We start from the raw sequence: 23887 nt of genomic DNA, 5'->3' as shown, positions 1-23887 counted from the left end.
AGGGAAGAATGAGCTCATTTGTGCAGAAGGAAACTGTTCTGCTACTTTTAGATGACAAAAGTTGTAGTAGGACCTGAATTTTCTACAGCAGTTTGGTGTAATTAAGGTGTTTTCTGTAGCTGTACCAGGAGCGTTCATTTCCTATGACAGAAAGCAGAGTGAATGAGTACATTTTGGTTTTAGATGTTATTCACCTGATAGCACTCTTAGTTCTCTTTAATGCCCCTCTCTCTCTAACCAAACTACCCTTCTGTTAGGAAGGAACTACAGATTTGCTGTCAGGTACATGACTGTCTTTCTCAAAGTCATTTACCAGAAACTGAAAAGTTCCCTAATCTTGGCTTGCAGCTTTAATGCTTTTTGTGCTAGATGGAAATGTGTTGCAGCTTCCTGGAGCTGTGGCCCTTGCACCTCTGACACCTCAAGTACTTGTCTGTGTGTCTGGCATGGCTGAAATGATTCTTCCAACTACTCCTTAGCCAGAGTGGATAACATGCCCTCTACAAATCTTAAGTCCATGTTTTGATTCTTACTAGATGTATTTATTTAAAGAAGTTTATTTCCTTTTCCTCTGGCAGTTCTGCCCACAAAAGGAAGCCTATGTCTAAAGTTGTTTACAACTTGCTCTCTGATCGTGATTTGAAGAAGAAACTGAAGGAACATGGTCTGTCTACCCAGGGGACCCGACAGCAGCTCATTAAAAGACATCAGGAGTTTGTGCACATGTATAATGCTCAGTGTGATGCTCTAAATCCCAAATCAGGTGAGTTAGAAATGCTAGGAAAGCTGTTATCATCACAAGCTGTTTGTATGCATTTCTGCTTCTTTTAGTTCTCAGGGTAGGAATAAGGCTGGCTTGAATATTTGGGAAAACCGGAGTGGGGAGAATGTTTCTTATAAAATGATTAAAAAGGAAATGTAATGAAAGCAGAAACGTGTTGCTGTATTATGGACACTTACTCTGTTCTGAAAAGTGTTCAGTGTTTTCATTGATTTTTTTTTTTTCCTTTTAATGAGTATCTCCAAATTAAGACTCTGAGGCTTATAGTCAAAGAACTGGAAATACGTGAGGGTCTTGGTAAGTGAATAGATGACTAGTTTATCTTGTTCTGACTGTTCTCTTTCTCCTGTACACTGAGACTTTTATATTATTACTGGATTTCATTTCAAAATTAGATTTCTTTTTGGAGATGGTAGGTAAGGGTAGAGTGAACTAATAAGACTGTTAATGTGTTGTTGGAGTTTATATCCATTTAGGTGCTTGGCAGCAATTTTATACAATTAAACTCAGACTATATTTAGCATGAAAGAGCTGTATGGGATAAGAGGAATGTGTTTTAGTCTCTAATGTGAGTGCAAGATAAGCTTGCTCTAAGCAGCAGCCTGTTGTTCACATGTGCTCAGGCTTAATGCTTGGAAAATGCCAGGGCTTGAGCAGGGAGGATGAGATCCCAGCAGGGTTTTTTTTGCTGCCTGCTTTTGTGGGTTGGGTGGCCATTTAAAAAATGTTGAATAGTGTGTATGAACTAGAGGGACAACTGTCTCAGCTCATCTTATATCTTCTATTGTATACAAGATGAAAACATGGATCTTTAAAAAAGATGTAATTTGTCATCTCTCAATTCAGTTCTGCACATGATACAAGTAAAAGCACAGATACACTGGTGTGTGTGGGTGAGAGACAGACAGCAGATTTATAGTGTGTATTATTTTTATTTGATTAGAAGCTTATGGCAAACAGTCCTGGCAGAAATTTCTTTAAAAGGATGATGTTCTGATACTGCTCTCTGGGGAGCTGCACAGTCCGTGGTGTCCTGGAATTCTCATATTGCTGGTATTGCCTGTTCTGCTCTGGTTTCAGGACAGAGCTTGTGGTCTGCTAGGACTGTGATGTGGGTCAGTCCTGCTGCTGGCAAGACCTGGACTCAGGTCCCTTGAAGGCAGAGAGATGAGAAATGTTGTTCCTCACCCTTAGTTTTCATCCCTTTAATTTTCACAATGACAGAGAGTCCAAAGTTCACCATGTCTTCCAGAAGTTGTTAACAACTCTGAATGTTTTTGTGTGTATTAGAGGGCTCAGAAACTTCTTGTCCACTCCAGGTGTGCTGAAGCTGTGCGGGTCTCTGCTATCCTTTGAAATGTGGGGGGGTCCTCAGCTCCAGGGGGGATTCTTCACTTGATGCTGGGGATGAAGCAGCACCAACTCCCTGCCTGCCCCCTTCCTCCAGGCTGCTGAATGAGAAGTTTCACAGTGTGCCAGGGTGTACTTCAGCTGCTCTGCCCTCAATAGTGCAAGATGCTTAGTGAGATCTGGCTCAGTACCTGTTTATAACGGGTTAATTATTAAGCTAGCAGTTAAGATGCAGACTTGCCCTTTCAGTGGCAGCAGGTCACTGTGGAACACTAATAGCTGTGCCCCTGAGGAAGCAGAGGTGCCAAGTTAATGGATTTTGTTTAAACCAGTTTTGAACAGGTTTTATTCCTTCACAGATTAATAAGCTTCTTGTTCTCTGTTACTGTCTATTGAAAGTGTTTGTTTTAATAAATACCCATAGCTACCTGGTAGCTCTGTGGAAATGATTAAATGTAGAAACAGATGTGTAAAAGGAAATGTCAAAATATCCCATGCAGGCTCCTGCATAGCTGTAGTCATAGTTGAAATATTAACACAGTTATGTCTGTTTATGTGCTCTTGAGGTGTCAGACTTGATAGTTACAGTACGTTGTAATTCATCTTTGAACTATGGGTTTGGACAAAAGCCTGCAGACAGTTTTGTGTTTCCTTGGAGGGCAGCGCTGGGAGGTATAAACATAAGATAAACAGTAGATGCTATTATTTTATCTTCTGTTTAAAGTTACATTATAAAATGGAAACTATAAAAGCCATGCCTGTACACAACAGAAACACTGTAGTGTGCTAGAGCGAGATTCAGAAGTCTGTGTTTTCCCATGAATTCAATGCAAAGGAAATGAGAGCATCAGCCCAGGAGGTGGCTGGGAGCCAGCTGCCAGCAAGGAGCAAGGGGTCCTCCTGCCCACCCCCTGCCCACCTCCCTGCCTCCCCTCCTGATGTCTTGGGCTCTGCCCTTGCCGTTTGGGGTTTGCCTCTCACTGGAGTCTGTTGGAGAGCTCATGCTGGTTTGTCTCTGTGACTTAAATTCATGGTAGTTTCGTTCAGGGCTGCTACTTCTTTTTATTTAACAGCTCCTGTGCTAGTGATCCATTTCTTGTATTTCCCAACAGTTGCAGAGGTTGTTAAAGAGCTGGAAAGGAATGAGAAGATTCGGGTTCAGCTTGAATGTAATAAAAGCAGTGAAAAGGTAAGATAATTATCTTTGTTCCCATATGGGGCAATGGTTATGAAAAATTGCAGAGTGGGCACTGACCATGTTTGCCTGCCACTTTACTATGGAATTCTCAGATTCCTGGATTGCAGGTTGGAATTTGCATTTACCATCTCATAATCAACAGGATGTTCTCATACCACTCTTATGTCATGGGCAGTTCTTTGTGTACTGCTGATGTGTCTATGCCCAGATTATTTAATTAGGAACATTTTTTGATTGCAGTAAAAATTCTTGAGAAATGTTCCTGTTGGTCATGTTGGAGGATGTTGACCCTGCATGGCAGTGTGGGGAATATTTTGCTTCCTAGAATTCTCTCGGATTTAGCTAGCAAATTCCTTGCTTCCGTATCAGCAATAGTGCCTGTTCTTTTCCCATGACATATGATACTTTTGTGACTTTAGGATTGTGTTTGTTGCACAGGATTAGGAAATACTTTATGGTCCATACATGCTGGGTGTTACATGGGGTGGTGTGGTGCAGTCCTGTTGACTTTGGGAAAGCAAAGCAAGACAGCATGTGAACCTACATTCAGTAGACTTTGGGGATGAGGTGGTGAGAGCTGGTGGGGAAAAACAGACAGCTGAACCTTCTTCCAGTTTTAAGTATCTAGTTCTAAAGTATGCAGCTCTGTAATGGTTTGTTTCTGTCAATAAACATTTGGGTGACTTCTGTAGAGCTTGACCTTCACAAAGGACCAGACAGAGGAAGAAATAGACGAGATCCACACTGATTATCGTAAGTAATATGCAAGTTCCACTGAATTTTTCTCCGAGCTGTACTTTCTTTTCCTTGGTATTAAAATATCCACAGAAGTGTGTGTGCTTCCCCCACCCTCCATTTAATAAATCAAAGCTGGAAGTTAGCTGTTTGGGCTGAAACTTCCTTTTTGAAACTCTGTCTCTGTTCAGTGGTGATGTTTGACAAAACTCACTGCCAGGGCTGGGCAAGACTAAGATGGGGCCGATTGTCTCTTTGGCACATCTCCAGTTATGTACTTCCTACTTACCTTCTTCATGGTCCTCCTCTGTTTGTTGGACATAAAGAACAGGAAGGGAGAGTTTTTAGTCTCCTGCACTGGCTGAGTGATGTGTAGTTCCATGGTTTCACTGGGAGCCCTCAGGTGGAAATAAGAAGCAGAACTTCTCTGAAAGGTCTCCGCAGCACCCTGTGTGCAGACCCTGTGGGCCAGCTGTGTCCATCGGGCTGCCTGGCTGTCATGTGTCATTGTCTTGCTCTGCATGACCCTCTCCATGCAGTTCTTATGCTGTTTTTGGAGAACAGATGGGCAGTTGTGACTGCTTTTTCCATATTTTGTTTGTATCCTGTGGAACCCGCGCAGCGCCCGGCCAGGGCTGTCCCCCCTGGGGGAGCAGGACCACCCCAACCCCACCACCCCATGCACCTGGGTCCATGTCCACGTTAGCTGAAATGCTTTATTTGTTGCAAAAGGACAAATCCATTTCTCAGAGTGACTTTTTGTTGAAAGTCCTTCCAAATAAAGTAAGTTCTGCTTACTGTACCAGCTCAGGACAAAGCCACCCATATGGACAGGCCAGCTTTCCTGCTGGGGTGGCTACACAAAGATACACTGGCTCAGTAGAAGCTGGTGTGCTCCATAGGGAAAATGTGTTCCCTCTGTGCCCAGTGAGGGCTGGGTGATCCACATTGTCTGGCTGAGGAGACTGGGTATTTTCTCAGCCTCTGAGTAAAGAATTTCAAGTATCTCGATTAAAAACCAGCTTTGCATTGACTGAATACCAGAGGGTTGCTTAAAACATAAATGACTGAAAGTGCAGAGTGTGCCAAAGAGCAATTAACTGGGATTAGGGGATGTGAATCAAAACAGTATAATAAGCATGACACAAAGGCTTTTGACATTGCTCTGCTGCAGAAATGGGGAAAAACCCAAAGTGACTTCAAAGCAATTTGCAGAGTAGTAGTGGGAGTTGACTCCTCCTGTCCAGCAGAGCCTGCAGGGCTGCCTAGAACTAAAGTGTGGAGTAAGAGCATTGTCCAGACCCTCCTTCAGCTCTCACAGGCTTGGTGCTGTGACCACAACATTAATGTTGGCACAATGGTAATTGTAATACTTACCGAGTCAGGGAAGGAAAGAAAGACAGAAAAGCAGAAACGAACACAGTTCTGTGCAAAAATGAAGTTTGAATCTGTGCAGGTGTTCTTGACTACTGGGCAGCTCTTTAAAGCATAGACACAGATTTGGATCATTAATAGGACAGGGAACATATTGCAGTGATGATTTGGTTTTTCTTTTGCTGTAACAAAAATGTTTTAAATTGTTTTTGTGTTTATTTCTGTGCACATCCTTTGCACTTTTTCTGGCTACCTTCAGAGTCCAGTGATCAGTAATGCACTGTTACATTTCAGGAAACAAACACAGAAATGAATTTCAGTTTTTGGTGGACCAAGTAAAGAATCGATGGAAGAAAAGTGGTAAGAGGAAAACAGAAAGTGCTCAAAACAAAGAAGTCACTGCCAAAGAATTGCCAGCAGCCACAGGTTAGTAATGTTATAGTCCTGCTCTTAGATCCATACTGGTAAGTGGGGGGGGTTCCCAAATAAATGTTCTTTCCTCCCATTATTCTTCTGCTACTTCTGCTTCTTCTGCCTTAAGGGCGAAAAAAAAGCACAAAAATCAAACACTCTAAAAAGTTTGACTGCCATTGATTTTGGTGTAATACATAAGCACAAGCCATAATAAATAATGATTTGTTTCATCTTAGTGAAATTATGTATTAATGTTTCTTATCTAGGTGCATGTTTTAATTAGCTGGCTAATTACCTGCAATGGGATCTTGGGTTCCAATCCAAATCTACTGAAGCTGCAGAGGGTGGGCATGAGACAAACTGCATCTTTGAAATTAAGCTGGTGGTGGGTGTTGCTTGCTGGGTTTCAGCCCTTCTGCATCACTAATGGGACCACAGATTTGGAAATATTAATTTCTAGCTGTGCTCTGTGGAGAGCTGGGCTACTGTGATTTACTGGGTTTTCATCTTCTGTGTAGGTTTTTGCTTTGTGCACAGAACTGCAAACTTTGAGGTGCTGGAAGAAAGACAAGTAGTTTTTCCAAAAGAGTGCTCAGGCAGGAAAGAAGTGATAGCAGATGTATCAGCCTGTATCAAGTACATGCTGCACCTCAGCTGGTGCTGACAAACCTGCAAAATATGAATGATGCTTTGCAGTTTCTGATTTTGTACCAAACATCTGCATCTAGTTGATTGTTTCTGAATGGTTTAAGAAATAAAACAAAAAAGCTTTATGGGTGAAGGAAAAAATGCCTAAAGCCTGTTTCCTCAGTTTCCTTATTAACAGCAGTTACCTTTTCATTAAAATGGAAATGATAATAGGTGAAAAGCAGGAAACCAGCAGAGTCTGATGACTTGTCATTTGAAAGCACAGCTGCTGGGAAGAGCAAAGGCTTTGTATTATGTGCCTTCCTTGCCCACTTTATTTGGATTCTCATGGAAATGATTGAATTGTACAGTCTTCATAACTTCTAAACGTAGGGTTTTGCTTTGCCTAAGGGGCAGCACTGTAAGAATTTGATAGATGTGATCTACCTCCTCTGTGTTGTGTTACTCCACAGGACCTTTGCTGTTTTTAACCTGTTACTTTTGGAGTTCTGTGTCATTAATTGGACAACTGACTCACTGTGCTCTTCTTTTCAGCAGACAAAACCATGCTCCTGATATTTAATTACATGTCTTAGCAGAAGGGAAAGGGCAAACTGTAGCCAAATTCAAAGATTGTATAGCTCTTCCACACTCTAATTACAGTTCTGCTCAGCTGTGTCAGTCAAAATAATTTCTGGAGGGATAGAACAATCAAGGTGATTTGGTTGGTGAAGGTGGGCAGCAGCCAAAGTAAGGATTATTGATGAGTCTCACTGTGGTTCTCATTTCTTGTGCAACTTTCTAGTTAAATAACTCAATTGAAAATATTCGTGGGTAGGGCATAAAAGTAGTTTATCTTTACATACCATACTTCCTAATCTATATTTGCTGTCTCTTTAGAGGTAGAAGATATCTTTTCAGAGAATGGTTGATCTTTTTACAGATAAAAACATGTTGATGTAAAAATAATGGAATAGTTTTACAACTTGTGTCTGATGTGTTGTGTAGAAATGATTTTTCCTATTAAAAAAAAAAAGGAACTGGCATTCATCTCAATTGACATTGTGTTTCTTAGGTGCATGAGGAAGTAAATCATAATGCTTCTCTTACTGAAAAGGAGCCTATTAACTTGATCTGTAAAACTTTCAAGCTGTCCAGCTGTCCCATGCAGTGGATGAAGTGAATTGGTAGGAGGAAGCAGAGAACAGTGCAGCCTCATTGTTTGCTACTTTCTGAAACAAAGTTTCATATTAGAAAATGTGACATACTCTTACCCTTTATTTTTCTCCTTTTTTCTGTTTGAACCTCGTAACAATGGAGTGTTCCTGTTTCAGTCTAGTTCTTAGAGAAGAGGGTGGCTTTTTTTACTATGCAGGAGAAGAAATTAAATGTTTGAAAGGGAGAGTTTGGGGAAGCAAATAAGTGGGAACGAGGCCTTGGTATTTAAATATTTTAAAGCTTAGTTGTTGGGTTTTTTTAAAAATCTATTCCCAAGCTGCAAAACTTTAAACAATAGTCTTTAGCTCTGTCATTCTTGCTAATCTCTGCCTTCCTTTGTGGTAGAACATTCAGAAGAGCATCACCCTGCTGTTGTCCTTGGAAATGCCCAGACACTCGGAGCAGAAACCCCTGATGGCAAAAGCAGTGAATCTCACTCCTTGGAGGAAGGCCCAAGGTCAGGCTCTCCTGCATTCTCTCTGTCATCTGGATCAACAAGCAGGTCAGTGAGGAAGAGTCTCTTCTCCCTGCTTTGTACCAGATCAGACCATACATGGAAAAACTTTGCCAGTAACCTTGAGCAATATTTGTATACTGCTTCATGGGGTGGTTCCTAAGCTGTGGCTACTGATTCATTCTCCTCCTGGTTTCTGGCTCCCCAGTTGCTTGAGGGATGGGGCTGAAATACATTTTGAATTCACTTAATAGTTTTGTAATGACTTGATAGAGGGGAGATAGTGTGAATGTTCCTTTGGGTACAGAAACAGTGAGTGGAATGTTTGTGGAACCAGGAGGACATTTTGTGTTTCTTTTTGCCTGCATCATCTTCCCTTCTCTTTGAGGTTTTATGTAGAGATCAAAAAATTGGTAGAGCCTAAGTGTTTTAATAGCTCTCTAAGCTGAGCACTGCTATAAGAACTAGAGTTTAAATGACCAGTGACTTGCAGTCAGTGGTGCAGTGCCACTGAGCCTTGGAGTCCTGACAGCCATTCACTTTTCCTTCTTCATGCATTTAGTTTTGCTTCCTGAAGTTGCTTTATTTGGACTCAGAAAATGAAGGATCAAGCTCTGCTTTATAAATAATGTAAGATTTTATGCTTTTGATAGTTCAGTAATAATTTTATTGGAAGGAGATTCAGCTGTTATTTCTGGTAAGGTCTGTCTAGTTTTTGAAGGTAGTTTGTATTTAAGATATTAATGGATCATAATTTGCTCTCTATGATCAATTGTCAAAGATTACAACAATGAATACTTAGACAAATATCCTATTACAGTACTGATTGCTGTGGCTCCAGTTTCTGGAGAAAAGGTGAAAAAGCCATTGAAAACAAATACAGAATAACTGTTTTTTTAAATATGTCTGAAAGCAAGAGAGCTACTCTTGATAATAATCTTGTTGATAATAGAAATGAGAGGTGAAGGCACCCCTTGCAGTTCTGCATTGCTAGGAAGTGGGAGATAATGAGGGGAAGTAGCTGAAGGCCAGGCACAGATCAACAGCTGAACTAGGAGTAACATTTCTTAATGTCCCACCCCTTACACCCATAGTACGTGCCTCTTCCTTCTTGTTCTGCAGATACTAAGAATGCTACAGTGCTTGGCTTTGTTCTTTTTTATTAAAAGAACAATCTAGTCCTTGAAAAGTTCAACAGAAACAAATTTTTCTACATTAATTTGCTTTACTAAGGGTTTGTTAAAGTCATCATGGGCACTAAAGATGTTGCCTTTCACAGAGGTAAATACTAAATGGTCAATGAAAACCTAGGAGGACATAGGAAAGAGTAGATCAACTTGGGGGACCAGAGAGCATCAAATGTTAAATGTCTTTGTTTTTATCTGATCAAGTTTTGCTGCCTGTTTCCATTACTTGAACTGAATGGGAGGATATAGTAAATATTTGTCTGTAAAAAGCAGTGAGCTGGCTGGGCAGGTGGCTTATGTGGAAGCAGAAAGGATCTTTGTTGCTGTTTCAGAATATAGTTACATTTTTGTTTGGCTTCCAGCCTGTGCTGGACACCAACAAAAGCCTCCCCCTCTTTCCTGTGGGTGTCTTTCTGCCCAAATTGTTACAGTGAAATTGGTAAACATACCCTACCATTGTATTTGCTGTTCAATGTGTAACAAACCTATGAAGACTGCTGATGTGCCCTTTTTCTCTTGTTCTGTTACTGGATGCCACTCAGAACAGACTGTTGCTTTGCTCCCTCCAATCAGGTAGTGCTGCACATTGATAAGATCCCGTTGAGCCTGCTCTTCTGAAGGCCAAACAGTCCCAGCTCTCTTAGCATCTCATCTTAAATCTCAGAAGAATTCCTGGTGTCAGGATTGGCTTTGTGTGGGGCAGGACTTGGCAATGGACACCACAGGTCAGAGGGTCTCTGGATCCTGCCCTTGGCAGTGTGCAGGTGCTTTGCAGTGTTGCCCTGTGATCCGTAGCAGAGCCCTCCTGATTTTAAGCTCTGAAGCTCTTTTGGAAATGGACCAAGAACTAAGCCCTAAACTGGAGAGGGAGATGCACCTCCTAGCAGGCTCCTGCAGGCTTGTCCTCTCCGGGGTTTGACTGTCTCTTCTTCTTGAAGCTGCTCCACTCAGGATCTAAACTGAGAGGTGACCTGGGCCAGGGAACACAACTCTTGGTCACTCAGAAGAAAAGACACTGGCCCTGTGGCTTTGTTCTAGAGACTGCTTCTGTGGGCCTGAAGCCTCAGAGGATCCTGATGTCAGGTCTGTGTGGTGGCATGGGCAGGAGCCCAGGCAGCAGCTCTCCCCCAGAGAGGGGCAGGCCAGCTCTGCCAGGTTTGAAGGCCATGTCGTGTCTGGCAGGTGTGCAGATGGTCAGTGGATGCTTCTTCCTCACTGTGCCTGCTGATGCAGCTGCCCTGGAGCTCTGATTGTTATTTAGTTCCACAAAACAAATGCCTTCAGTCTGGCTCTTCATCCAGAATTTAAATGAAGTGTTCCTCTTCTTCCCTATTCTACTAATTTTTTTAATTGCAAATTAACCTTTTGGCATTAAGAACCCTGGAAAATTTGGAATTCTAATCTTACAGAGTGAGTTCTTGGGAGGTAGAAAGGGCTTGTATTAGCTCATCCAAGGTACCATTAAATCTCTATTTCTCTGCCAATTTGGTGTGTGGGTGACGTTAGGAATGATTCTCTCCATGGCCTTCAGCATCAAAGTTAAACTTTCATTCTTTACCTTTTTCTGTCTCTGGGCTCGTGTGTCTCCCCTTGCAGTGTGGATGAAGGTGTGTCCAGGAGAGCTTACTGCAGGGTTTCAGTGTGTGGCAGCTACTAATGAGCTGAACGTGCTTTCATGAAACAAGCTGTCAGGTTTTGTTGCAAAGTGTGCATTTGTTTGCATTATGGGTGGTTGAAAGCAAGAGTTACTTATTCCTTCTTTTTATGCATCCACTCTCTCCAAAGGAAGTATTTCCATAAACTTCCTCAGTCAAACATGAAATCTCAGTTGTACAGACCAGTGGGTGTGCACCACACATACCTGGACCTTTTTTTATTTAAAAAACCTGCTTGATAGTTCCCCGTGGTGTCCTCTGAAATTCAGCTCCTGTGAATTACTAGGGTCTGCACAGAATTGCTTTTTCAGAATCTCTCTGGGATTTTCTCTTCACTTCCCTGCTTTGTGCATATCCCCTGCTCTGTATGCGTGGGGTGGTTTTTATTTATTTTTCTTTAAATATGGGGCAGTTTGCTTAACTTTAAAAGCCAACTACTGCACTGGGCAAGAAGTTCAAGCAAGTGGTGGGGTTTTTGTTTGGTTTTTTGATTGGGTTTTTTTTGCCCCCTTCCCCCTTACGTGTTCAGCTCACCTGGGGGGCAGTTGGGCTCTGGGTTGTGCCTCCAGGCATCGCACACTAGGTTCTCATCCTTTCCATCCGAGCCCCTGTTGTGACACTCAGCTGGAGAAGAGGTGAAACTAGCAATAATAGTGCAGGGAAGGCTTAGCTGAAGAGCCAGGTCCTCTCCTGTGACCACAGTGTGCTGGGCCAAACCCTTCCTTTCTGAAGAACAGCGGAGCATTTCCCTCTGTCTGCTGGGAAACAAACCATGGTGACAGGGACCAGCCCCTCTCCAGGTACGGTTGTGGGGTAGCCTTGGTGAACAGAATTAAATGAGCTTTTTGTCTGTACTGGGGCTATTCCTGACAGCTGCCCTGATGTCCTGGTGCAGCACCTAGGGCTTTGTTTGGCCCTGGGAGCCACATTGGGCTCTACCAGGTCTAGAGCCCAGCTCAGGGCTGCTGGGAGGCTGCTGGACTCCTGCTCCAAGGATGCTGCCTACACAGCTCTAGTGTGGTCAAAATGGACCTGAATTATGACCAGGTTTTCAGGGATTGTAAGAAGTAGGTGTAGTCACATAAACTGCATGAGAGATGTATGTTGTCATACTCTGGTTACCATGGAGTTAATGTTTTAATGGTAGTGAAATAAATAGAGCAAAGCTCAAAAAAGAATGGTTTAGATTTTGAGGGTTTAAGTAACATTGTGCTGTTGTACCAAGTAATGATTTTCTGAGGCTTGTATTTTATTTCTGATAATAAGAGGATATCCTTTGACAAGGGTAAGTGCTTTTCACATTGAAATGTCAAAACTTGAAATATATTTGGAAGTCCAAATTGGCCTGCTGTGTTTTAATGAAGAGCACTTCCAAATGGAGGGCTGAGATTAAAAACAAAGTAAGATTTTGAGTAGCATATTGAATATAGCAAAACAGTCTTGAAGGTGGAGAGTTGAAATTTTTGGTCTATAAGAAGAAGTTGCAAGTAAATTAATGATTCTTATGTTTTCTCCTTCTTAAGACCTTCAGTCTTGTCGATCTCATCAATATTTGCTAAGAGAGCATTTGGTCAATATTAGAAATCCACACATTGTACAATAATCACTGATATACTATTCAAAAATTAATACTTTGAGAAAATGAAAATTTTACACCTCCTGGAAAAAATGGAGGTTATAACATTGACCCAAATGTGTTTGGCCTCTCAGTCTCTCACCACAAGAGCAAAAGGTGCATAACAGATGAAGACCAAAACAAAGCCATGACTTCTAAAGGATAATTTTTCAAAGCCATGAAGTCATACATGAAGCTTTCACAGAACTTTAGGGTGCCATATAAATAGTCCCAGTGTGTTCTTTTACTTTCTGGAACTGAAGCCAAATTTTGTGCAACAACAATAGGAAAATTACTAAAGAAGTTAGGTGGGACTGTGATAAGCTGGTTAATGGATTACGAAGAGGAAGTTTTCTATTGAAAGGATTTGATACAATGGTGATAACATTCAGTTTCTTACATTATTTCTGTTTCAAACCTTGTGTTAGAAGATTTCAGTTCTTGATGACTGGAGTGAGAGACTTGCAACAGTTGACGGAATCATCTGAGATACTGAGGTGCACACCAGTGACTTAATTTTGCAATCCTGATGGAAAAGGGCTGTATCTGCAGCTTGTATAAATCTCTGCTGTTGGAATAGAAGGTGCAGCAGCATTGGCTGCCAGGTTAGATTCATGCCCAAGCAAGGGCCTCATTTGCAATAAGTGAGGCTTTTTGGCATTCAGTTGAGAGGCTATTGATCAGGCTCTAAGATTTGAATTTAGCTGGTCACTTCTGCTTGGATTTGTGTGCTTTGTAGCATTTGGGCTCTGGTTCATCAGTGGAAGAAGAAGCAGGATCAGGGAGCTGTGCTTCCTTTAGTCTGGAGTTCACAGGATGGCAGCAATCCTCTGAAAACCCAGCAGGAGACACCAGCTTGTCAGGAAGTGCTGCCAGGAGGGAGCTGCTGTGCGAGCCCTGCAGCCGGGGTCCAGCCAGCCTGGTGCTGCGCCCTGGGCCGCCATCGCTGCCACGGGAGGGACGTGTATGAAAATGTGTTGAGCAGTAACTGCCTTTTCCAGTTCTTTGGTACAGTTTTGACTTAATAAATCTGAACTGCTTTGGCTCAGAGATGATGTATATTACAGTGTTAGATAGGAGTGTTTTATCTTGATTTTTGGCTTCGAGTATGGGCTCATTGTGCAAGGATGACGATACTTCTCTGCTATGTTGTTGATTCATACCTTTCTTCCAAAATCTGAGCTGTGACACATGCCAAGAACTGTGAGGCATGGTGGAGAGAGCCCAGGAGCAGTCATTCCAAACAGGAACAACTGATGGCCTCAGATGTGGATGGGAGAAGGTGATTTATGGCATGGGTCCAGTCAGGGCCTCTGTCCTCATTCTACAGCCATGGGGCTTGGACACCTTTGAGCCCCGAGAACTGGGAGAGTAGACCAGTGCTCTCCAGTGCTTTAGCCTAAATGTCCCAAAAGTTGCCAGACTCCTAATGAATGCAGTTTAGATCCAGCAGATCTTTCCCTTTTCTAGAGGCAGAGCCTCTGCGGGCATGCTCTTCAGCTGCAGAGGAGGCCACTCAAAACCAAGAAAGTTTGGAAATCCAAAGTCAGGAAAAACAGTGAAACAGGGGAATCTATGTGAGGTTTAGGATAGGTGAGAGCCTCTGTGGGGAGTCCTGGGGAAGGTCCAGGGCTGGCAAACCCACTGTCCTCCAAAGTCAGGAGGATGAACCCATGCCCAGGGGTGCCAGGGGTGTGTGGTTTGATGAGGAGGTTCTAGAAAGCCAGGAAACACTGTGGTCAGCAGGTAACCTTGGATGTTACATGGGACTCACAGCCACTCCAGCAGCAAGTTCATGCTGTTTATCACAGGCAGGTCAAAGTGGAAGCAGGATTGCAAGGTGGAGAAGACCATTTTCCCTCCCTCCTTGCAACTGGGCATTCACCTTCAAATGACATTGGTAAAATGAGACTGGCTGTAGCTCGTTTCTCATGCCAGCACTCAGGAAAAAATGCACAATACATGTGCCAGAGGGAAGCACATAATGCCCAGTAAGATGGGCTGATTAAAGGATACTGGCTGGTCACTGTGAAGCCAAGAAGGAACTTAATCTGTCTTAAAATAAACAAATTCAAAAAGACATTTGCTCCTTTCATTTTTAGAACGAGACATGTTATTCACACTTTTTTCTCTCTATTTTAAGGTGGTGTGTTTATCTGTAAAGAAAAAAAAAGGGAGAAAGGGGGTGGAAGTCAAATACCAGTGATGGTCAGGAAAGGAAAAAGGGATCGCTTACTCTTGGTTGATTGTCTGCAAGTGCTCAGAAGGAACTAATCCTGCAGGAAGGTGAGCCTAAGCTGGGGAATTGCCTGAGCCACTGGAGCTGCACTTCTCTCAACATGGGGATGTGAATTAGCCCAGGCAATGAAGGCTCGTCACGCCCTTTCGCCCTGTCTGTTGCATCTCAAGCAGTTCAGTTTCAGAACTTCAGTGGGTTCACTATAAAAATGTACTCATCTGGAACAGATATGTAAACTAAGAAAGGTCGTTATTCTGTCCTAAAAGAAATGGAGAGAAAACCTCTTGTGAGAAATTGTCTCAAATTTGGAGTCTGAATTAAGTCTGGAGCTGTGCTTTGCTCGGGCCTCAGGGCAGGTGGGTGTCTGTGGGGTATGGAAAAAGCAGAAACTGCTGAAGAAAGGAACCAAACTCTTCTAAATTCTATCATCTCTTTGGGCCCCCTAAGCTAAATTTTTTTTAGAAGCAATGTATGTAACGAGGCAGCTGTTTCTTTTTTGTGTAATTCATTTTCCTCACTTTGAGAACTGATTGGGCAATGATATGAAAAGTTTAGGACTTCAGGGGAAAAATATTTTAAAATATGAATTCAGGTAGAGATAAAAATTTCTTTTGCTTAGTTGAGAATGTCTTTGATAATGTTTTTCAACTGTCTGGCATTTTTAAGGAGTTTTTAATTTGAAAACAATTTTTTTCCCTTGCATGTGGGTGAAAAATATATAATTACTTCAACTCAGAATCATGCAATTGCTGATTCTTTGTAAAATAATTTGAAGTTTAAGAGAGACTGGATGCAAAGAATTATTTCATGGAGCCACTGGCTTGGAACAATGGATTGCTTAAAGAAGTTCTGAAACAAAAACCTTTTTAGCTACAGCTGGAACGTTCAGAGCCCTGTAGCTTAGTTCTGTAGTTCCACACATACATCCTCAGGCTCCTGATTCAGTTGTTTTGTCAGAGCACAGAATGGTTTGGACTGGAAGGGACCTTAAAGATCCATGGGCAGGGACACCTCCCACCAGCCCAGGCTGCTCCAAGCCCCATCCAACCTGCCCTTCAACACTGCCAGGGAAGGGGCAGCCACAGCTTCTCTGGGCAACCTGGGCCAGGCTCTCCCCACCCTCACAGCAAAGAATTTCCTCTTCATGTCTCACCTAAATCTCTTTCTCTTCAGGTTTTAATCCATCATCCCTTGTCCTGTCACTCCATTGATTTGGTTCCCTGGGGGACTGCTCTTCAGCTGGTAGTCTGTGCCCACCTACAGGTGTAGGCTGTGGTGGTCACTCACTCTAGGATGTTTTGTGCCTGGTTTGAGAATAATTTGGTAGACGTTGACAATGAATGACACATGTAAATTATCAACTTGTGTTATTGTTCTGAGTGTTAGCTAAATCTTTTCACTTTTATTATTTTGCTCGTGACACAGTTGGTGTTAAATGATAATAACACCACATGTTTCAAGGCAAAGTAGAACATCATGTTCAGGCACCAAACCTTTTTTAGGGGACTAAAAGCACACAAATAGCCCCTCGTTCTCCCTCTCTCCCCCTCCTTTTTTAAAAATATGTAACTAGAACATTGGAGTAGGATTTAGAAATAGAATACAAACTCATTCCTTGGGCATTCAGTTTGTTTACCAAAAATGAGTTTTTGACAGACTTAGAATTTTGAGAGTAAAAAAAAAAAAAAAGCTGGCCTTCAAAGCTTTCCCCATCCTCTGTTGTTTTTACAGCGTTTTGCCATGTTTTTCACTTCCACATTGATTTGGTGCTGAACTGAGAGCTGTGAAAGGTGCCCAAGCTCAGGCTGTGGAAAGGGGCAAGCTTGGTTAACTGAGGAGCAGCTCCTTGTCACTGAGCCAGCTGCACCAGCTGGGGGTAGCCCTGCTGACCCCTGTCTTGGGAGCTCCAGTGACCCCTTGGCTGCTGCTGCTGGTGTCCCTGGGCTTTCTCCAGCCCAGCACTCACACCTGGGGCTGGGCTGTGCATGCTCCTCCACCACTGTCTGTCAGCAGTGGTATTGATAAGGGAACAGGGGTAAAACCTTTTTCCCTTTCCCCTGTAAGTGCAGTCACTGCTTTTAATTCCAGGTGACACTGTTCCCATATTAAAACTGCTCAGTGGGGTAATGTTTGTAATTTGACAGATTTATTCAGCAGTTTGTGAAAGTTCCTGGGGAATTGTTGAAGAGTTTCTAAAATTGGACACAACTTTGAGATCCATTTTGTTTCAAAATAATTTCCTCCATATGTCACCAGTGATTTGTGTGTATTTTTGGATACCTTTTTCCTTTTTATCTTTATGACTAATTGTGCAGGTGTTGAAGGTTTCTATAATCTAATCTGGTGTTGTTTTTCTCCCTTGAAATCTTGTTGGTGGTTCTATAGTTGCCACCACAGTAACATATGATGAATCTCACTTCAGAGGAAATGAAATGGTAAAGGATGAGAAATATCCTGCCACCTTCTGAAGTTTGTATGTCATTTATTCATTTCTTTGAAAAAAGCTTTAAAAAAAAACAACCCCCAGAAAAGGAGAATAGTATATTTACATGTGATTGAGCCATGGGCAGGGAGAACTGGCAGTATGGGGGACTGGGAGCCCCTTAGAGCAAGAGAGCCTGGGGGGGGGACAGGAGCAGCCCAGATATGCTCATCTGCTTCCTGCCTGCAACATACCACAATGTGGTATGAATATGAAGTGTTTTGGTGAAATTCTGGCTCCTCAAAAGTCTGTGAACCAGGTAGTGAGATGTTTGACTTGTGCCCTGCACCTGGGCTGTGGAAGCTGTGCAGAGAGCAGGTCTTGCTGTTTGGTTTTATTTACTGCACAAAGTGGTCTTCTCTTCATCCAGCAAAAATGATAGTGGGCTGGTGCAAGGGGGCAGCAAATGTGGTGCCTGCACAGGGAGATGTGCTGGAACCATCCGACAGCAGCTTTCACCTTCCTTCATCCCAGGAATGGCAAATGTGGCTCCACCTTGGGAAGTGCCCAGGAAATTCACTGCTGTGGGTCTTACGTACAGAGGTGACCTCTCTAGCAGGAGATGTCTTGTTTGTTGAAGCTTTTCTTTGGCAGAAATACCATTTGTACTCTTCAGAGATGGCCTGTATTGTCAGGCCTTGGCTTTGCTGGGTCTGTCCTGTGGGAATGGGTATTTCTGGGCTGCTTTCCTTAGTGTGCGTGTTGAGCAAACACGTAAGGACACTGATGGCTGCATATAAAGTTATGGCTTTGGGGATGTATTTTTACAATTATGTCTGTCTCTTCTAATAAGCAGGGGGCTGGGTTTGTTGTAAAACCTTTAAACTAAATCCAGGAGAGCTGGTGTCCAACTGCTGTCCCATGGTTTACACTAAAATCTCCCAACTGTTTGTGTAACATAAAGTGTTCTGTAATTTCTGCAATAATGCACAGACTGGTGGAGCTGCCAGGCATCTTTATGAAAGATAGTTTCCAGAAAACAACATTTTCCAGCTCGTTAGTTGATTTCTGCAGCCCAGTGATTTGGCTTATACTTGAGAACTTTGCAATAGTTTATATCACAAAGCCTGAACGTGCAATAGAAGTTATTTATCAAAAATTGGCCAGATCATTATGTTCACTTAATTCAGATTTTATTGAGATTTAACAAAATTTCCTTATTTAAAATACAGGCTGAAAACATATCTGTGTAGTTGGTTCACCTCAATTTCCAGTATCCAAGGAACTGAGATGCCTTTTTTTCCGTTGTCTAAGAAAAGCATCCATTAAAGTTTAAAATTAATTGTTCTAATTGAGCAATAAGTAGGTTTATGAAATGCATCTTTCAATGGTGAGTTTTATTATTTTCAGAATATGTGATTAAACCCCAGATTCAAAGCACTTTCCCTGAGGGGCAGATAGCAGCTGAAGGCTGCTGTGCCCTGTGCAGCACATGCATTGTCTCTTCTCAAGATGGGACCTTCCCCTAGGAAGGTGGGTTGGACACGGAAAACTTGCTTCAGGCAGCTCAAAACGCAGAAACCTCTGCTTGTCTGATGAGTTACTGTGATGGTTGGCAAAGCACATGGCATGGGGCTTTTATCCAGCTGATGGTCTTGGCAGTTTGCATTTTCGTGACTAAATTTCAATGCTAAGGTTTTTTCTTTATGTTGATTCTTTGTGGGTGTTGTTTTTTGTTGGTTTTTTTGTGTGCTTACTCCTAAACCTTGAGTTTTGAATTTGAAAGTGCCTTTGCTGTTTGAAATGTTGTACTTGATCTACCAAAGCATCTTGCAAATCCTCTCCAGATAAATTGCCTGGTGTGTGTGGATAGAAAGGTATCTGACCATCAGGCAGACATGGACAGAGGGAATTGCCTTGTATGTTAAATAATGAAATAACACCCATGACAATGATGGATGCAGAGGCAGAGCTCTCTGGGCTGTGCTGTTTGAAATTATTCTTCACTGGTTGACATTACTCCTCGTTTCCAGTGCCATGTGGAGGGCTCTGCCTTGTCTGTGGATTCTATGGCCTTTGCTCAGTAGAGCCCTATTTTGCTGTAGGTGTTGCTAAAATAATTTACACCTTTTTTATCTTCCCCTTCAGCTCCAGTTCAGACATTTTGAGAGATCTGCAAGGGCCCGAGACCTGCTCAGAATCCTCTGACAAGTAAGTAGAATGGGTGGAAAAGTCCTTGTGACTGATGTAGGTCAGTAGTTTCCAGGTATGGAGTCCTGTGTGTGTTCTGTGTTCTGTAGTGGTAATATTTAAAATCTGGGTCTAGCTGTACAAGGTGTTGTACAAAGAAACACTAAGAAAGAATTCAAGGATTCCTGAAGGAACCCCATGAAATACATGAAGAGGGAGAGGAAATACAGGGATATGTGGGGGCATTAAAGCTGTGAAGCTACAGTGAAATTTGGGATGGTGTCGTGTTAGATGAGCTGAGTAGTTTTTATACAAAGGAAAGGGAATGAAGACTGGTGGGTTCTGCAGGAGAGGTGCAGTACCCTTGCACTGAAACTGGCTTCATCTGGGATCTCTCTTTGAATACCCATTTTGGTAGTTGTTCTTAGGGGTGTGGTGAGAGCCATCCTGCCTTCAGTTCTCTTCATCTGCTCTTGAAAGAGGGTGGCACAGTTTTTTCTATTACCCATTACATACATTTGTGGTCAATAGGTTGTGACAGCTCTTGAAATCCCTGATTGAAGACAGAAGAAACATTTGAAACTCTCAAAAGTGTGTTTAGATATCTAATGGGTTTTAAGGAGCTTTAATGGAAGCACTGGTAAGGCCTTGGTTACAGTGGTGTCAGGGGTCAGTGTTGGAGTACACTGCTGGAAGGACAGAAAGCAGTCATGAAACCTTTTTTATAGAGAGCAGCATCACTTTGGCATGGTGAGTGGTGTCTCCTTACCTGAATTAAAATTAAACCAAGGGTGGATCTCTTTTAAGACCCCTGAAGTAATCAGCATTATGTCAGTGAGACCTGCGAGGAGAGGCCGCGGGGCTCTCGGAGAGCTTTGGGGTTCAGCTCTGCTTCTAGGTTAAATGGGGATCCTCTCCAAGGAATGGATGCAAGGATGGAGATGGGAAGTGGAGGGTGCATCCAGGAGGGAAAGGCCTGGGGTCACCATGTGGTACAGAAACCACACTTGTAAAGTTTACCATGTAGGACGGGGGAGGGCTGGAAAGGGTCATCCATGTGCACTGTCTCCTGTGTTCTGCAGGTACGTGCACGTAACCCCACTGCCATCTCCAGAGGTACAGGCTAGATCTCATCGTGTTGGGATTTGCCCTGGTCTTCCTTGACATGGTTAATGGTCTCAGATGCAGGAGCTCTGTTTCCATCGTGGTGCTGAGCTCTGGAATACGAGTTGTTCTTGTTAATCTCTTTAGTATGTATCCCGTGGCAGTCGACAGAGACACGGACTTTGGCATCTGAGAGTTCTCCGTTGTTAGTTTCTGTTGTGAATTCCCAGTTTAAGCCAAATGAATAGTCCCTGAAGGATGGATTCCTGCTAGCAAATGGTAAATAAAGAGTGCATTTATTAAGAATGTTTAATTAGTAATAGCTATTGATGGATGAGCCGTGTCTTTCATGTCAACACTACATAGAATTTTAAGCTCTGAGGCTGAACAATGGGAATTAGCTGCTTAATTTAAATATTGCTAGTTTAATGTTTTGGGGTTTTTTTTCTTTAAAATTAACTCTGACTAAAAAGAAAACACTTATTTGAGTTTCCAGTGGAAAATTCTTTGTCCATACATGAGAAGAGCATCTGGCAAAGAGCCTGTTGGAAGATGGGAGTACTGGGCACTTTCCTTCTTGGGTAACCGTGACCAGAGTCCCCTGTCCCGTTCTGGGGTGGCTGTGCTGCTGGGGTGGCTGTTTCAAGCTGACCTTTTCTGACACATGTGGTCATGGCTTTGGCAGGGGCTCTTCTCATTTATGGACGAGGAATTTGAAGGGTTGCTGCTGCTCCTTCCTATTCCAAAGTGGTCCCTGGTGATAGGCACAGAGGCACTGGGACTCCCAGGGCCCTATGGGCTCAGGGTGGTTCCTGGGGGCTCTTATCAATTTGGACAAGAAGACAGAGCAGTTTTCTTGTCACCATCACCAGCACCATGCAGGTGTGTGTCCCACATACTGCTTACAGGACTTCAGCACAGCCTGCAGCATTTGCTGTCTTTAGAACATCTTCAAAACCATGTTTTCCTTTTTTTTTCTTTTCTTTTTCTTAATTTCAGCATCAGCCTCCTGGAGCAGAGAGTTAACACCAGAAAGTCCCTTCGGCCCCGAGTGCCAGAGAAGGATCAGCTGCTTCCCAAGAGCAAGAGGAAGAGGAGCTAGTGCTGTGGCCGTGGGGCGCTGCGGGGCCTGGCCCCTGAGAAGTGCTCGGGGGTTCCCCCAGCTCACAGTGTATCTGGGTACTTAATAAAGTGCTGAGTTTTCACCTAACTGGCATTCAGACTGCCTTGAAGTGACCAGGTTGGTGTGCTGGTGTCTTCTGTTCACACCTCTGGTGGTCCCTCTCTCTCAGACGGGCCATAACCTCCGTGGTTCCTGCTGGTGTCCCCCAGAAGCTCCCTCTGCCTCCTTGGAAGCAACGATGGGACAGTGTCTGTGAGGAGTCAGGCAGAGGTTGATACTCCAGTTACCTGGCTCAGTGTGAGGGGAGGCCTGGGGCGGCCAAGGGATGGGGTGGACTTCTACAGAAATCTGTCTGTGTGAACTTATTCAGGAGTATATGTCATTATTTCACTTTAGTCATTAAATGTTAAAGAAATTGCTTGGTTGCTGCACATAAAGTATTCTATTGGCATCAAAAGGTCTTGCCTTCCTTAGAGGATGATGGAATTATGGAATGAAATAAAACAATGCAAGAAAATGAGAGTAAACCTGAACAACAGGGTAAGTTTTAAAAAAGAACAGCTTGTGAGCAAAATACTCAATGTTCTTACTGAGCCCCAAAGCTGCTGCCATAGCCACTCATCAGGAGCTGTGTCTTTTGACTTCAGACTGTAGCTGTAATTGGGACTTTGGACATTTCTAATTTCTAAATTGTAATTTGTAAATTGCACATTTTGCTTTCAGAAATAGTCTTCTCAAGCCATGGTAGCAGGCACTATTTTTGTTTAGAATGGGCTAAATCTGGGGTGAAGATAAACTGCAAAACTCCTTTGAGGTAAGTTGAGGCAGAGGAAAAACAGGAAACTGGTTTTTACCAAAAGCAAAACTTCTGGAAGAGAGTTATTATTGGCTTCTGCTTTTAGATCTGCCTCTTAATCATAGAAATTAATACAAGGCAGATTTAAATCTTGTGCAGTTAGCCAGAGAAGAATAGAAATGTTTGGGTGTGATGGCCAGTGTGTGTGACGTTCCTGGCATGTAGGTCAGTTGACGTCAGCTGCTGAGCATCCCTTGGAGGCTGTTGCTGTGTTTGAATGATACTGGAGTTAGCAGCACTTCATGTGCTTTAATATGGGAATGATGGCCACGGGCAGACACAGAAAATACCTCCAGACACTGGGTCAGCACTGTCAGCTGGGACGTGAGGTCTGGCTATAGGGAGCAGTGTGACTGTACCTCTGGTTTGGCTCAGCCCCTTGGTGCTGTGGCTCCAGCAGTCTTGGGGTGCTGGGGACACTGGGGACAGTTTGCCAAGGGCCTGCCCTGGGCCATGTGCTGTGGGAGCTCCTTGAGCTCTGCTGAGTAGCAGGAAAACAGGGATCACCCTGCTGTATTTCCTGGGAACTTTTCTTTCTGATACAGTGAGTGGGCTGGAAATGTGTTGTACCAACAGCAGATACTTCTTGTGTAGCTTTGGAACCAGGGGCCACTTGCAGAGTCAAATTTGTAGTTGGTAACTACTGATGTGAGAGGAAAATGCATTTCAGTGCTCAGGAAGGAGAAAGTGTAATGTATTAAGTGTGGGCTAGAAAGTACTTAGAAAAAAATCAATATAGAAGTTGAATAAAACCGTATGAACTGTGAGGTAGGTGTGGGGTCTGTGTTGGTGCTGAGGGGCCAGCACAGCTTGTGCAGGGTGGCTGGAGGGTTTGTTGCTCACCAGAGCAGAGCAGGAAGATGCTGCTGGGGCTGTGCAGGGTTTCCTGAGCTCCCAAATCCTCCCTTCTTGGTGTGTTCACTGTTCTGTCTTCAAGAAGCCATTATTCATTTCAGGCTATGGTTTAATAAATCACAGCCTGTGTTTGCACTGCGTGTTTGGACTGATGTAGAACCAAATTTGTATTTTCTGAAAGATGACCTTTCCGTGCATCTATTAGAAAATGCTTGGGTTTTCACTGGGGTGTTTTGTGCCTGCTAGAAGCAGCTCAGAAAAAGGAAACCTTGAAGCTCGGCCTCCTTCCAGACCAGCTCAAAAGCTGCATTAAAAATAAATAAATAAATACTTTAAAAATTGCCTGACGTAGTTCTCAAAGTTTGACCTTTTCAGGAACACCCGGGAGGTTTGGGAGCCTAAATCCCAGGCAGGACACCAGGCAGTACAGGTAGAAACAGGCTGAACTACCCCCCTGGCTCCAGCACACCCAGCCCTGCTGCTGCCTGTG

General features: G+C 43.2%; 1 protein-coding gene across 1 annotated transcript in view; it reads left to right on the top strand.

Annotated features, from left to right (window-relative positions):
• The window catches only part of RAD18 (RAD18 E3 ubiquitin protein ligase), a 35760-nt gene extending 14095 nt beyond the window's left edge, over window positions 1-21665 (top strand). The window contains exons 6-12 of the mRNA XM_010003355.1: window positions 579-763; window positions 3244-3320; window positions 4022-4082; window positions 5733-5864; window positions 8043-8199; window positions 19418-19480; window positions 21563-21665. Of these exons, the coding sequence (XP_010001657.1) occupies window positions 579-763; window positions 3244-3320; window positions 4022-4082; window positions 5733-5864; window positions 8043-8199; window positions 19418-19480; window positions 21563-21665 (778 nt within the window). The remainder of the gene's footprint in view (window positions 1-578; window positions 764-3243; window positions 3321-4021; window positions 4083-5732; window positions 5865-8042; window positions 8200-19417; window positions 19481-21562) is intronic.
• Window positions 21666-23887: the final 2222 nt, after the last annotated feature.

This window comes from Chaetura pelagica, unplaced genomic scaffold (assembly GCF_000747805.2).
Source record: "Chaetura pelagica isolate M959 unplaced genomic scaffold, ChaPel_1.0 scaffold328, whole genome shotgun sequence".
In the NCBI taxonomy this organism is placed as follows: Eukaryota; Metazoa; Chordata; class Aves; order Apodiformes; family Apodidae; genus Chaetura; species Chaetura pelagica.
The sequence above is the reverse complement of the archived record's forward strand: the minus strand, read 5'-3'. Positions and strand labels throughout refer to the sequence as shown.